Source organism: Eurosta solidaginis, chromosome 5, assembly GCF_040869045.1.
Source record: "Eurosta solidaginis isolate ZX-2024a chromosome 5, ASM4086904v1, whole genome shotgun sequence".
Taxonomy (NCBI): Eukaryota; Metazoa; Arthropoda; class Insecta; order Diptera; family Tephritidae; genus Eurosta; species Eurosta solidaginis.
The window spans coordinates 174162634-174179539 of NC_090323.1; the positions used below are offsets into that span (position 1 = coordinate 174162634).

Consider the following 16906-nt stretch of genomic DNA (forward strand, 5'->3'; position numbering starts at 1 on the left):
AAGGAGCCATTTCGTGGTCATAGTTGGTTCAAATGTACCCACAAAAATTATGTTGGGAAACAATTTTGTAAAATTGAGACCCTTCCTCTACTTAGGTGATTTTAATCCAGTATAATATTGTAACGAATTTTCTGCAAATCCTCTTATTTGCCATTTTGCTAAGTTCGAATCACTAAACTGTTGAATAAATAACTCCAATATTGAATAATGGAAAAATGGCCTTTATTAAAGTACTTCACAATAACACTTATACTTTGCAACTAGCTGGCTTAATAACCAAACTGACTGATAGCTTAAATGAAACTAAACTATTGCCCGACAGATAGCGTGCTTAATCAATAACCGCTTGATAGCTCAACTTAAACTGAATTCCAGCGCCTCTACATTTGCTGCCTTTTATACTCTCTGATTTCAACGTTCGCATCTTCTAGGCGCTTCCAGAATCTACTAGTTGCCATCAGCTCTCAAACTTCTCAGCTGCAACTACAATTGCACGATTTTATAGCTTATCTCATTGCATACTTTCAGGAGTATCTCAGATATACGCATGTGTTTGTGCATTGACTCTCCGCTGCTCGTATACGTTCATGGTACATATGTGTAGACGCAATTATTGTTTCGTTTATGTAGATACATAATGATTGAATTATTGATGTGAATTCACGTCACTGCTTAGCAGCGGCTTAGAGATAGCAGCACCCCTTAGTTTTGCTAATATTCGTAACCCTGCCCTCCACCCAAGTCTGATCGTCCCGATCTCCCGATCTAAACGCCGCTATAATCTCCAAATGTACCACTCTTCTACTCCGTGGTTTCCCAGTGGTTTGTATGCAGTAGATGGTATCACTGATCTTCTTCACAACTTTGTACGGGCCTTTCCAACTGCACCGAATCTTGGATGGAACACCTTTCCGCCGGTGAGGGTTGTATAACAGTATCGAATCTCCCTCCAAGAAACCTTCCGAATTTTTGTTCTCATTGTACCTGCGTTTCATCTTACTACTCATTATTCTTGATTGTTTCCTCGCACTCTGTTGTTTGGCCAATGAACTTCTTCGCAGAGCTTGCACTTGACGGATTGACTTTGCATCATCATTATCGTCTGGACGTTTCACAACAGTAGTGCGCTTGGCTTGAAACCATCCTTGCATTCTTTCTGAAAAATTCTTTCAGTCGTTTTAGTGCGTCCATTACGGTTTGTCGATGCCGGTCTTTTTCTCGCAGGTACTTTTAGTTTCGCTTTATTTGGCCCATTCGATCCATCAACCTTTTCTTTTGACTTTCGTGGCCTTTGTCGAGTCTTCTCCACCATTACTCGATTACTACTGAACCCCTTCTCCAACTTGAAGTTAAGTGGTATATCCTGATTCTCGTAACGCATCACCATTATCTGCATATCGATCTTGATGTCATGGTCAACCAGGAAGTCCACTCCCAATATAACTTTTTCAACGATCTTCGCCCCAACGAATTTGTGTAGAACCGTGACCTTTCCAATCAAGACTTCACATATCACTTTTCCCTGAACTTGGTTATACTCGCCAGTGACCGTACGCAACCTTGCTCCAGGTAACGGTTTTACTCTCCTGTTGACCAAGTCAGATCGGATCAAGGAATGAGATGCGCCCGTATCTACAGTCAGTACACGTTCTTTGCCATCCACATTCCCTCTGATGGTAAGACTGCTTGATTTCCTTCCAATTTGCGACACAGATATCACAGGACATTCAATAGCTGGGGCACGTTTTCGTTCTTTACAACTGTCACGCTCTTGCTCATCTCCTCCAGCTTTGCGTTTACGGCCACCCACATTGTTGGAACTATTAGGACCAAGATCGCAATGACGTGCAATGTGACCGGGCTTCCCGCATTTGAAACATTTGATAACTTTTTCACTCCGCTTTTGCGATCCTTTCAGCGCCTCCAATATTGCGTCTACCCACTCTGGCCTTTCTACCTCCACACGGCGTGCTTTGAAAACTGGCTTACACAGAAGTAATGCTGTTTCTTGAGTCAGTGCATGGGATACCGTTTCTGCGAATGTGGGTTTTGGGTTTGCATATGTCGCTCGCTTCGTTTCTACGTCCCGTTTGCCATTCATAAAACTCTGGATTTTTACCCTCTCGGTGTACTCCACGGGTGCATCCGCATTTGCCAAATGTGCCAACCTTTCAACATCCGAGGCAAACTCCTGCAAAGTCCCATTCGCTCTTTGGTGACTTTTTTGCAACTCAATTTGGAATATCTGTTTTCTATGCTCGCTTCCATAACGTCGTTCTACAGCAGCCATCAATGCTTCATAACTGTTCCGTTGGTACTCTGGAATCGTCTGTAAGATTTCCGCTGCAGGCCCTTTCAATGCCACGAACAGTGCTGCGGTTTTCCCAAACTGTAGCTTGAAGACCTGGAAAGGAACAGAACCGTCAAAGGATGGTGTTTTTACCTTTGGATTATTCGCTGAAACTGCTGGGCGATTTAGTTGCAACTCCTGTATACGATCTTTCCAAGCTTCTATCTCGGCATCCATTTTGTCCTCGAGCTGTACAATTTTTATATTCTGTGCTTCTAACATTGATGCTACTGTCGATGTTTGTGCAGATATTGCAGCCAATATCATGTTCAAGTCTGTGCTGGTAACCGTCTGCGATGTTTCGTTTTTCTCTTCAATTTTTGTTGTCTCCTCGCCATCAAGATGAAAGACATACTCTTCCATATCAATTCCTTCTGCTTCCATTGCCTCTCGTAGCCGTGCCTGAAGTTCGAGTTTAACGCCGCTTGTATTCAATCCACGGCTCTCCAACTCCTTCTTTAGTTGCTGGATCTTCAATTCACTGAACTTTGCCATGTCCTTGTTGTCCTCTGGAATTTATTCAACAATTCCTCTTCTGACACCAATTGTAACGAATTTACTTGCAAATTCTCTTATTTGCCCTTTTGCTAAGTTCGAATCACTAAACTGTTGAATAAATAACTCCAATATTGAATAAAGGAAAAATGGCCTTTATTAAAGTACTTCAACACTTATACTTTGCAACTAGCTTGCTTAACAACCAAACTGATTGATAGTTCAAATGAAACTCTACTATTGCCCGACAGATTACGTGCTTAATCAATAACCGCTTGATAGCTCAACTCAAACTGAATTCCAGCGCCTCTACATTTGCTGCCTTTTATACCCTCTGATTTCAACGTTCGCATCTTCTAGGCGCTTCCTGAATCTACTAGTTGCCATCAGCTCTCAAACTTCTCAGCTGTAACTACAATTGCACGATTTTGTAGCTTCTCTCATTGCATACTTTCAGGAGTATCTCAGATATATGCATGTGTTTGTGCATTGACTCTGCACTCTGCTGCTCGTATACGTTCATGGTACATATGTGTATACGCAATTATTGTTTCGTTTATGTAGATACATAATGATTGAATTATTGATGTGAATTCACGTCACTGCTTAGCATCGGCTTAGAGATAGCAGCACCCCTTAGTTTTGCTAATATTCGTAACAATATGATGTATGAGCACTTTCTGTTTTGTGATAACTGATACCAACCAGAAACAGCGAAGGGCCATCCACTAATTCGAAGCTTCTATTTAAAGCAATGCGCATAACTACGTTAGTCAGTGTACTTGCTGGAATTTGATAATTCATACCATCTCCTTACTTAATCAACTTTTCGACAGCTTGCAGTCGTGTACGTAGCTTCGCCATGTACTACAAGATAGTGGTCCGGACGTTAGTGCGTTATGGGTTTTTGATCAAGAGACAATTCGGTACCTTGGCCGTTTCTTTAAAGCTGGAATCTGATAGTTGGTTGGTGTGATGATTGCTCTTTCAATCCAATGGTAATGCGCCGCTTTGATGCAACAGCTGGGAAATTAATCAATAAATAATAGGAGGGAGGGGAGAGGGGCGTTTTCCCACTCTCAAAACAAAGCCTCCTGTTTTGCCCTCCCTGACCTGAATTCGGTAAGATTGATTTTAATATCCTGTCGGGACAGTTTCTTTCTTCTTTATGTAGTCATAGAATAAGTATGTATCTACCTCGACCGTTTGCTCTGCCAGTGTGAACGTCAGAATTGGGAAACCTTAACCACATCCCTTGCCTTAGCCTTACACGTTCGCGAAGAAAGCACTGAGAGCGAATTAAAAGTGCGTACACTCTAAGTGCATGCCCTTGAACCATAGTACGTAGTAATCATAAACAGAATGATCGCGAGGAGATTAAGAATGGACTAGAGTTTCTTCGAAGTAGGTTCAAAAAATTCGGGTGGGATAACGGTGTTTTCCGGAACCGTCTATTCCAAAAATCGGAGAAAGAGACCAAAGTAGCCCGGGGGTAAGAGGTGGGTTTAAGCCGAGGAAAAGCAAGAGACGCGTAAAGAAATGGGAAGGGAGATACAGATATGTGTGAAAAAGGAAGAGAGATAAGACAAAAGGTAGATTGGAAGAAGTAACTCGAGAGGTAGTGAAAACGGAGAGGAATACTTACCGACAGAAACTTTATAAAAATCTTTTAAAGTAAGCTTTAGGCAGTAATAGTATAATACACTTTTCAAATTTTGACCCTAAATCTAAAACTTTTTTCAGTGGCAATTTTTTTTTTTAATTTCGTCAATGAAATTATTTTTCTTTGGTTTTCAATAAACCTATCCGCCCTTCGTATTGAAACACCTTTCGGAAAAAAAGTTTGCAAAAATTTATGTACAGACGCAATCATAGTCTAATGGTAGGCCTTCGCGAGGATCCTTGTTGAGTCCAAAATTTAAACGGAAAGTTGTAGTATGTTCAGACGGGAGCGTGTCATTATTCTGTATTACAAAATTCTGGGTGACAAAATTCTGTAAATTGCAAAAAAATTTTGCTTTTTTTAAAATTCTGCTTTCTAAAATACTGCTTTTTCAAAATTCTGCATGTTTAATTCTGGAAGTCAAAATTCCGGAATCATGGCATGGCGTAGCCGGTGTTGGATCGGCTAAAGGTTATTTTTTGAAAGTGCGGCCGAAGGCCGCCTACGCAGAAGGACATTATACCACACACTCGGACTTGGCATGGCGTAGCCCAGGGTTATTTTTTATAAATGCGGCCGAAGGCCGCCTATGCAGAAAGGTGTTCTACGCAGAATTACTGTGCATGGCGCACTTTTTCAAAATAATTACATGACCTCTTTAACATAGTTAACATTATATTTTAATACAGAATTTTGTAATACAGAATTTTGAAAGCAGAATTTTAGAAAGCAGAATTTAAAAAAATCAGATTTTTAAAAAGCAGAATTTTGTTTTTAGAATTTTGTACATACAGAATTTCGACACCAACCCTGTTCAGACGTTCTAAGTTAAGGTTAAATAAGTTTGAAAAACTGTTTAAACCGAGTAATGGTTAAAAATTTGTATTTTTAAGGGATGATCCCTCGAAGACATAAGGAACATTTCCTCCTTAAAATTTTGATATTTTTTTTTCTACAAAGTGGTCAGGTTCGAAAGGCATCTGCACACTATCTCTTTACCATGGCTATTAATTTCAAGACTTAAATAGCATCCCTCGTATAGATCAGAAATGGTATGAGAGCATCAGCAGTATTTGGGGAGCCGGAGTGTTGCGTGTTCCCTCAATCGCGCACACAACAAAGACAAGTAAATTTAATTCGAAAATGCGACAAATGCGGAAAATTCATGTTTGTAAAAATAGAGAAACGCGTGGCACATTGACCGTAGAAGTAAGTATTTTTATTTATTTTTATTGCACTTTTTTATTTTTTGTTGCACAGACAGAAAAGAAAATATGATTCGGGAAAACGTGTACAATTTTGTAATTTAAAATTAATTTGGTAAATATGTGTAAAAGCAAATACAAAAAAAGACTAAAAGTTTAAATGGCTTAAGATGAGTGCATTTCCAAATGTATTGAGGTGTCTGGCCGTAATTTGCATTACGGTAACATTTGTTCACCATCATTTCGTTTATCTGCGCCTACGCTGCAATGGCAGATTAAATGCTATACACAAACTTAGTGTGTACATATAAACGATTCATAAAAAGGAAGGAGCTCGTGTAGAACGATTTGAATGTGAGGGTGTTAGGTGGGATAAGAAATTGGCTACGTTAGATACGCCACGCTCTTCCTATGATCTCAGGGAATGTACCTGGAATATTCGAACACTTTCACGGGAAGGTACGACTGTATCCGTGAACGAAAATACTGAGATCAGTGAAACTAAATCGAAACGAAAGAAAAACCAAGTGACAGACGATGCCGCGGTATTGAATTATTGGATGGGAAAAGGTACATGCTGCCGGCGTCATATTATAAAAATAATGTTTGGTGCCCTTAATAGCCGTGTTTTTTTTACACGCGTATACGTTTACATTTGCGCAAAAAAAAACGCTTATCCTCGCTTAGATAATGCTTAGGATACCCATCTAGCGGCAGTGGTTAAATAACTAGCTACAGAACAGGGTGTACCTAAAATCGGAGACACAAACCTCTGGTGGCCATAATGTATCACATATAGCTGAATCAGTAGCGATGAATAGTTGACACGCATAGAATAGATAGAATTAGTGTAGAGGTGAAACATAGACACATATGAGCCGCTCAGTGCACACATCGATTAACTCCATAAAACGAAAAGTTGAGAAACGCGATGATGTAATGTATATTGTTTTTAAAAATTCCTCTGATAATATGAATTCAAATATATAACGTAGAATGCATAACTGCAGATATAGCCTTCATCTAACGGTATATAAAACAAGTAAGGAAGGCTAAGTTCGGATGTAACCGAACATTACATACTCAGCTGACAGCATGGGAGACAAAATAAGGGGAAATGACCATGTAGGAAAATGAACCTAGGGTAACCTTGGAATGTGTTTGTATGATATCGGTGTCAAATGAAAGGTGTTAATGAGTATTTTAAAAGGGAGTGGGCCTTAGTTCTATAAGTGGACGCCTTTTCGAGATATCGCCATAAAGGTGGACCAGGGGTGACTCTATAAGTGTTTATACGATATGGGTATCAAATTAAAGGTATTAATGAGGGTTTTAAAAGGGAGTGGCCCTTAGTTGTATATGTGAAGGCGTTTTCGAGATATCGACCAAAATGTGGACCAGGGTGACCCAGAACATCATCTGTCATCATCTTTTATTTTTGTATTTTGTTGAACCATATCATTACTGGAGTTGAATGTTGACATAATTTACTTATATACTGTAAGGATATTTAATTTCTTGTTAAAATTTGACTTTAAAATTTTTTTTGTAAGTGGGCGTGTTCGTTATCCGATTTTGCTAATTTTTATTTAGCACACATATAGTAATAGGTGTAACGTTTCTGCCAAATTTCATCATGATATCTTCAACGACTGTCAAATTACAGCTTGCAAAACTTTTAAATTACCTTCTTTTAAAAGTGGGCGGTGCCACGCCTATTGTCCAAAATTTTACTAATTTTCTATTCTGCGTTATAAGGTCAACCCACCTACCAATTTTCTTCGCTTTATCCGTCTTTGGTAATGAATTATTGCACTTTTTCGGTTTTTCGATATCGAAAAAGTGGGCGTGGTTATAGTCTGATTTCGGTCATTTTAAATAACGATCTGTGATGAGTGCCCAGGAAAACAAAAATATAGTGTATTTAAATAAAGTAGATAACCCTATAACTGCTATACTAACTACCGTTGGCATTGTGCTTCTTTTTATCTGTTTACCGATGCGATTTTGTTACGAATATTATTGAGAGGGAGAGAGCATCTTCGGCTGTTTAAAAACAAATAAGCATCGATGCACGGCCAGAACAGATACAGCGTTACTGAAACGATTTACATTCGATTTTTCAAAAAGTGGAGTTAAGCTGGAGACATTGGTGCTTCATCAGTAACCGTATCGGTAACCTTATAACAGCTGATTCGACCAACCTTATGAGAATCAATGCAATCGATTATTGGTGCCGCTAAGGTCGTAACCGTATCGTAGCCAACCAATTGGGTTTTGGTTTACCGTCGTAACGATAAACAGCTGATAACGTTAGGGATACGGATACAGCGATACGACATACGGCACCAATGACTGAGTGTGTGCACTGAGCGGCTCATATTTCAGTTACATTTGAGTATAATGCGTATTGAATTTTTTTGCTGCGCATAAACAATTTCAGAGGTGTATTTAAAGTTTTACGCTCAGCAGTCTATATAAAGTTTAAGCGTAAACGTCTATAGATGTAAAAAAAACACGGCTAATGCCAGGATGCGCAAACAAGTCGTAAAATAGAAAATTTAGCTAAGACTAACTAAGACTTTCGGCTCTGCTTGAAATATGGTAGTACCATCCTAAAAACTTTCACAAAGCCACATATTTTGACGAATATTCACATCACTAAGTGATACTAAGCAGCCACTTGTGTGTACGTAAACAAATCAATCATCATTTGCACATGTACATAAAAGACAACAGAGAGATACCATCAGCCGAAGTAGTACTCACATATACACACGCATATGGCTATGCGAGAGACCATAAACTACAAATATAGATCTACATAGAGAAGCTCGGCCTAAAATCTCTTCGGAGGTTATCGCGCCTTACATTTATTTATTTATACATGTACATATATGGCTAGTAACCAAGCATGAAGTTCACTAAGTTACTAGACATTAAGAGAGATTGGTGAACGAGGCAACAGAGAGTATAAAAGCAACGAAACCTGAGTAGTCAGTACTCAGTTTTGATTTAGGCACGCTATTGGTTGTGAAGTATAAGTGTTATTATGAAGTACTTTCAAAGTAGTATAATAAAGACCATTTTGCATTATTGAATATTAGAGTTATTTATTCGACAGTTTAGCCAGTCGAACGTTAGCAGAAGGTTTCAAATAAGCGGAATTTCTCTAAATTCGTTACAATATCTTCTGATCAAAGAATTTGAAACCAAATCGATTACTTAAGGCTTGGCTTCCTCCAAAGGTGGTGCCGCTTTGTTACGACCGCTAAAGAGCGGCCGGTATACTCACCGTTTCGACCGCTTTGTTGGAAACTACGCACCGTTACGGCAGACGATTGGCAAAATTTTATGTTTGCCATTTTGGCGTGTTTTTTAAGTTTTTTTCATATTTTTTTGTAATTAACGTACAATAACAAAAATGTATTCAAAATGTTCACCGCTTTTACAATAGCGGTGGGAAAAAACAGTGATGAACTAGTTTCTACCATCATGATGACCATAATATTTTATGCCCTGCCGCTGTATTATGTTACGATGAACTTCACCGTCTTCTTAGTCTCAACATAATTACTTTTACATTGCAACATTTTTGACAACGTACTCTACTGCTATGTAGCGGCTGCTATATAGCGGTACCGTTTTCAAGGAAACCAAGCCTTTATTATTCGGCGAGAGGCACAGCGTCACTGCCCTCAATGTATGCAACCCACTTAGACTTAACATCGACTCGGACAATTATCTTGTGATAGGCGAGGTAAGTTAGCAGAGTGGCACAAGCTTTCTAATGATTCCCTCTCTTGGTCATTGCAAATGCTTACTGAGAATGATTTTCATCTTGACGAAGTGATCAAGCGCCGTAGCGCATTTTCCTCTCACTCCGTACCGCAAGTACGGTCGTTATAGGCTCGTCGCAGCGACCTCGACAGAAGAAGAGATACGACGAAATATGTTGCATCGCCTCCAAAAAGAAATACTTAGCCCTTTAGTGTCAAGATGTATACGGCCGCAGCGACGCACCGCATATTTTCATAATTCTACCGTGAGTACTGTAGGGTTATCTACTTATAATAAATATACCTTGTTAAATTTAAAAGTTTATTATTTTAACATTGTTTATGGTTAATTATCAAAATTTTAAAATATTTTCAGTCATCAAAAATATCTTTTAAAAAAATAAAGTTTAAATAAATTATTCAAAATTATATAGAAAATTATTATTTTCTATAAGTACTTCTCGAGAAATGCAGTATGAAAACTCTTTAGTGTCATCACTCACACTAAAGAGTTTACACCATTTTTTCCTTTAATCTCCGCTGTTGTGGAGGTGTTAGACATTAACTTCATTTAATTTTTTACATGAGCACTTCCAGAGATATGCAGTATGAAAAATTACATTGGCATGAGAGGTGCTACGCCCCCTTTTTCCTCACACCACATATTTCCGGTGATGTTAAATATTACTTTATATAACTCTTTACCGAATTTCAATCTTCTAACATGAATACTTCCAGAGATATGCATCTCATTTGTGGTGGAAGTACCACGCCCCTTTTATAACTCCAAATAAATTTTAGCCCATGACCATCCTTGAATCCATCCAGTTGCGGTCTCAAATTTGGTTGCGACCGGTCAATCCATGTAGGACGCAACTCCATCTATACCTATACACAGTAAGGAACAGAGAAATTCCAGCGACAATTTTTTTCGGTATTTTAAGAAAAAAACTTCTATGAATTTGGTACCTGAAACTATGCAAACCAATTTCAAAAACAACAACTAAGGCATGACGTGGCTGAATGCGTTTGTAACAATTCAACCATCGTAGGAGTGCGGATTCCAATCCCACTCCCGGGAGAAAGGCTTTGAAGAGATTTACAAGGTATAATCGAAACAGCTGTCACCTCGTCCGTCCTGATGTCACGTTGTTTAAAATTTTCCCAAATTATTAAAACGATTTAAAAAAAAAAGTTTAGAAAAAACTTTGGTGAATTTGATAATGAAATCCAACTTGAAAAACAAAATTTTGAAATTTGTACTGGGAATTTTCAGATAATTTTTCAGTTTGCAGCATTTTAGGCCAATGAATTTTAGTCTAATAAAGAACAAGTTTTAAGTTTTTCAAAATTCTCTTGATTTTCGAATTTTTTCTTTATTTCCCATTTTCTTCCATATAAAAAATTAAATTGTGCACAGTCAAAATTTCGATATTTTCATGAAGATTTTTAAAAGCGTATCGAATTTTCGAATTTTTTCGAAAATATTTTGCATAATTTTCGTTACAAATTTCGATAAAGTTTTTCCTAAAATTATTGGCAAAAAATAATAGAGAAGAGATGAATAAAAAATCGAGAGAATGGAAGTTACTTCGACTTTACAAAATGGACCTCAAAATATTTTTGTTTGAGTGTGAACATAGTATAAGGCCAAACAATGATTTTAGCGTAGTAATCAATAGCCATCATCCAAAGAGTTTTCTAGCTCCGTATCATGTTTAATTCTCACGCGAATGCTCTGGATCATAGGGAGAATTCAGAGACAGAGTTCTTCATATTATTGTTCATATGAGTTGTGATAGGCAGATGTAGCTGTTGTGTTTCATTTTACACATAAGGCTAATGGTCAAGCAGCGGTATCTTTTTTTTGAAAAAGTGGCAGTGTGTTCAAACTAAAAACAGGAAATAAACAAATTATCTAGCTCAAACTTCTAGTTGGATTTATCTGACTCAAATCATTGTTGTTGCATTTACATGTAAATTTTTATCTGGCCCAGGATCTTTGCGACCGGATGATGCCTAATATAAAATCAAATAAAACAAACACACAAATAACAAAAGCGCGAACGAATAAACAGTAATTACTTTTCCTATTTGCAATTATATTTTTACTACACATGTGAAATAAACGCCAATTTAGAGAGACCTTCAAGTTTTACTTTGCTGGTTGGGCTACAAAACTGCACACTCAAAAAATTCCACAAATATTTGGTGTAATAAAAATTTTCGTGAATTTTTGTCTAATTTTTTTTCAAAAAAGTTCATATAATTACGAATAAAAAGCTCTAAATTCTCGTAAAAATTTCTCGATGTAACGAATTTTTTTGAAAAAATTTTTTTGGACTGGTGTGCATAGTTTAAATAGCAAACATCATAGAAGTTTTTAGATGCAATATTGCTAAAAATTGCCACTGCCTTTTTCTGATCGCTGCTGTACATAATTTGAATTTTATGCCCCTATATCGTTTACAACTCAACTCTGTTTCAGTTGAAATTTTGTAATTTGGTATTACAGATTACAACTCAACCTCAAAGAAACTGTCGGTTAAAGTTGTCTAGTCTTACAACTTTTTGTGGCATTACCGTTTACAACAATGTGTTGGTGTAGTTGTCAAAGCCATCAAAATCTGACAACTGATTACTAGCAGTTGTCTCATACAATTTTGCAGTTGTTTGGAAAAAGGGTAACGTTTTACGAGACAGTTCACCACACACCAATACAGAAAGGTGTTGGACCCAACCAAAAGAATGGAAAGCGAGTAATTAAACCTTGTAGAGTTTAAATTGTTAATTTCTACTCTCGTTCAAATGAAAATCGAAAACAGCTGGTTCGTTTCGTTATACTTATTTATTATTGTTCGCAAAAATGTCTATAGGTTCACAAAAATGTATTTTTCCACAGCTAAAGTAAAACTATTCGCACAAAATCGTTTAGCGAACTTCGAAAAATGTCTTCTGCTTTGCAGCGGCCAACCATCGCTGTCCACCTACAACGCAGTCAACATTGTCTTCAGCTCCAATTCTTGGAATTGGTACTTTGTACGGCGAGCTTAGCGCTTACCACGTACTCCGTACTTCATATAGAATATAAAATTCCACTTATCAGAATTTGCACTTTGTACGGCGAGCTTAGCGCTTGCCAAGTACTCCGCACTTCTTCTGATAAGTGTTCTTACGCCCGATCGCAAAACGAAATGATTGAAAATTAAGAGTGCGCAGCCTTTTTATAGTCTGCGCCAGAGCAAAATTATTTTAAGGCAATCCTGTTAAGAAAAATGTTATACAATGCAAATGCGAGCTTAGCGCTTGCCACGTACTCCGCACTTCTTCTGATAAGTGTTCTTACGTCAGATCGCAAAACGAAATGATTGAAAATTAAGAGTGCGCAGCTTTTTTATAGTCTGCGCCAGAGCAAAATTATTTTAAGGCAATCCTGTTAAGAAAAATGTTAAGAAATATTACCATGGTAACGAAAGTTTTAAAAGTGAAAGGAGTTACCATACAGTTGTCTTATAAAATACTTCAAATATGTTATGCTACGCTATCTTGCTACGTTACAGTCTCCCCCTTTGGCGTGACTAACTCGTCTCGAGGGCACGACAACACTTGTTTAATTCTTCTTGGGTCGTCCTCGTCTTTTCAAAGGCCGTACAGGTGTTGGAGACTCATCTTGATTGAATTTTGTAAGTGAGGAAGCATGGTATGTTCCCAGCGATAAATTTGGATTTTGTTTAGAGGCGATTTATACGACGTTGAGCCAACTTTTCGGATGATAATATATGGTCCGTCCCGTTTCGGAACAAATTTTGATGTGAGGTTTTTCGATGCTTGACTAAGAGTATGTGTAGTGATTCGTACTTCTGTACCAAGTCCAAAGTCGTCTTGAGGGCGTCTCCGCTGATCAAAGTAGTCTTTGTTTTTGTCTTGCATGTGATGTTGTTCTTTTGCACGTTTCAATTCAGTGCTGATTCTATTGAGATATGGCGTAATTTGTGGAATAAAATTTTCGGACTCCACAATAGCTTTGACGTCATGTTGTACGTCATCGAGGGTGCGTAGCTCTCTTCCGAAAGTTGAAGTAAAGCCAGTACTTTGGCACCTGGCAGTATTTAGTGCGAATCTGATTGATGGTATATTTAGATTCCACGTATTATGTTCATTGCCAACAAGTATTGCTAATTGTGTTTTGATGTCCCTATTCTTATGCTCGACAGGATTAGCTTGCGGGTGATAGACGGGTGTGAACTGTTGCTCAATTCCCATGCAATATGAAACCTTTTGCATTATGGCTGATATAAACTGGACACCATTATCAGATTTTAGTCGATGGGGAATCCCATAACGGAGAAATATTTCGTCAATTAACGTTTTTGAACAACATTCCGCGGTTGCTTCTTTTAGAGGAAAAAAGTTCTGTCCATGGTGATGCTACGTCTTCGGCTACCAGTATCTACTGGAAGCCATCATTGGTTTTCGGTCGCGGACCACAGGTCAACCGCGACAACTTCAAATCGTTGATTGCTGCTGGTAGTTTGAAAAAGACCAATAGGTTTTAGATTAGTTGCCTTATACCTCTGACACTCAGTGCAAGCTTTGACGTGCTTTGCAATATCAGTTCACATACCTGGCCAAAAATATCGGTTAGCAATACGATGAATGCTTCTCTATCGCATAGTGGCCCGCAGTACACTCATTGTGTTATTTCTTTAAAAGTTCATCACGCTCTTGTTGTGGTATTACCAGTTGAACGTCTTCTCTATCATCGTTAGAATAGCTGAACAATACCCCGTCAAACAGCAAATAACCTCTGCTTGACGAAAATGTTAAATTATCGTCTTCAGATTCAATTGACGATATAATCTTTTTTAAGTACTCGTCTTTCAATTGATCATCCCGTATTTCTTTGGAACTCTTACGGGGAAAGTCTATTTGAAAAGCACAAATAGTTTTGTTCAATTTGAATTTGATCCTCATCACTTGTCGGGCGGGATAGCATATCAGCGAGGAAGTTGGTTTTCCCAGGGATGTATTTCACTTTGAAGTCATACTGTTGAATTTGTAATGCCCAACGTGCTAGCCGACCAGAAGGTGACTTTATTGTAAGTAACCATTTTAAAGGTTGATGATCTGTTACCAAAATAATCTCAGAGCCTTCGATATAGCCGCGAAACTTTGCACATGCCCACACTATCTCTAGTGCTTCCCGTTCTCTAGTAGAACAATTTCTCTCAGCTGATGATAATAATCGGCTCGCATATTCAATCGGATGTTCATTATTCTCCTGCCCCTGGAGTAAAGCAGCTCCTAACGCATAAGCGCTAGCATCGGCTTTGACATAAAAAGGCATATTGTCTTGAGCCTGTTTCAATATGGGTGCTTGCTTAAGTGATTCGAATGCTTCTTTTTGCCTTACTGACCAAGACCATTTCGCATTCTTCTTCGTAAGCTCAGTTAATGGTTTCGAGATTTCGGCATAGCCACTTATGAATCTCCTGTACCATGAGCACGTCTGAATAAATGAAATTAATTCTTTAACATTTCTCGGTTCTTTTCTTTGGCTAATGGCGGCTGTCTTCTCCACATCAACGCATATGCCATCAGTTGTAATAACATGACCTAAATACTTTACCTCGTCGCAACAAAGTTTACTCTTAGCATTATTTACCCGTAGGCTAAATTCGCTTAATTTAGAGACGGCAATGTTAAGATCCTTGAGGTGCTCTTCAAAAGACGAGCACACAATCAAATCGTCTAAATGAGCTAATAGTTGAACCTTGGGAATAGATGGTTACGCGGTGTAGGCTGTCACCCGTCCAATCTCCCTCCTTTTTTTATACGTATCTCTATGAATTTATATTTAACCCGTATCTTGTATTGTATTCGATTATTGAATTGTATTTTTATATTGAAGTATCCCTAGAATCAATGCATTGTATTTACCTTTAAATTCCCTATTGGGAATTCTCATGGCCGTGTGTGTTAGCCTCCACCGCGAAAATCCACCAAGTTCAATTCGCCACAAGTACAGGATGGCGATCATGCCATATCGACAACTGTTACGCGGTGTAGGCTGTCACCCGTCCAATCTCCCTCCTTTTTTTATACGTATCTCTATGAATTTATATTTAACCCGTATCTTGTATTGTATTCGATTATTGAATTGTATTTTTATATTGAAGTATCCCTAGAATCAATGCATTGTATTTACCTTTAAATTCCCTATTGGGAATTCTCATGGCCGTGTGTGTTAGCCTCCACCGCGAAAATCCACCAAGTTCAATTCGCCACAAGTACAGGATGGCGATATGGCATGATCGCCAACCTGTCAAAAAACCACCACCTTTTGGTTATTGAAAAAAAATTATTATCGTTCGTTGTCATTTTTGCCAATGCAGAATAGTTTTCTTGCTAAACAGTTTTTTTTCGTGCGAATTACCAAGTTTGATCGCTATACTTTTGTAAAAACAAAAAACAAATTGTGTTATGAATATATAGTTTGGAGCATTGTTTACTATATAGTTTGGCAGCTTAATTTGAGGTTATGTTGCGAATAGAGTGGAAGGCACTCGCAGGCCGTGAAAATAGGCACTCGAATGGAGTGGAATGAAGAACAGTAGGAAGACCAGAGTTGCATTGGATCAATCATTGCATCAATATTAAAGATAAATTTAGAAAAAATAATTAAATACTTGAGTATAAGCAAACATTTTCTTTCAATTACTGCAATTAAGGTGTCCTAGATGCTATATATTCCAAAATTATAACATTTTATGTCTGTTTAAAAATTTAACTTCAATTTCCCTAAGATTTCCGTAATATGGCCATTAGTGATGTTTGTGTGTGTGTGCAAATTTTGAGCAATCAGTTGTTAGTTGCGCTACTTGGTAAAGTTTACAATGGTTTGGAGATTCATCGGTTTGGAGATTCATCTCCGCTTAGACAAATTTTCTTCTAATTGAAAAAACTTATTTCTAAAATTTTGATGTTGCTTTGAACGGGGCGTGGACACAGGATCTTAGGTGTGGTAGGCCGAGCACGCTACCATCACACCGTCAGTGGCATTTTTCTTGGTTTAGACGCGAAAAAGTAAAAACATTCAAGTCATTTTTTTTCTTAAATTTGAATGCAGTTTGTTTTTAAAATATCCACAGTATATAACGGTAATTATCATTTCTTATAAAGTTAATTTTCTTGGGAAGTTTGCCTCATGGTTTGAAGAAGATAAGAAATTTAAATATGGGTATGTTCAATTGTGAACAAAAGAACACGATAAGGCTATAAGAAAGTTTTTGCTTGGGGTAAATTCAAAATTTTTGGAGGGGGTCCAACCAATCCCCCCCAATCCCATTCGCCTATTCTCACTGAAGGGGGCAAGGCATAAAAACATAAACATAAATCTTGAAAAAATGCCACT

At 37.9% G+C, this 16906-nt stretch overlaps 1 protein-coding gene across 19 annotated transcripts in view; it reads right to left on the reverse strand.

Annotated features, from left to right (window-relative positions):
* Positions 1–16906, reverse strand: part of Mbs (Myosin binding subunit) — a 277656-nt gene that overhangs the window by 50225 nt on the left and 210525 nt on the right. The window contains exon 20 of one of the 19 annotated variants that reach the window (XM_067757384.1): positions 15727–15945. The exons of the other annotated variants lie outside the window; for them this stretch is intronic. Within the exon in view, the coding sequence (XP_067613485.1) occupies positions 15925–15945 (21 nt within the window). The 3' untranslated portion in view covers positions 15727–15924. Of the gene's footprint in view, positions 1–15726; positions 15946–16906 lie in introns of those variants that run through there. 19 annotated transcript variants of the gene reach the window in all.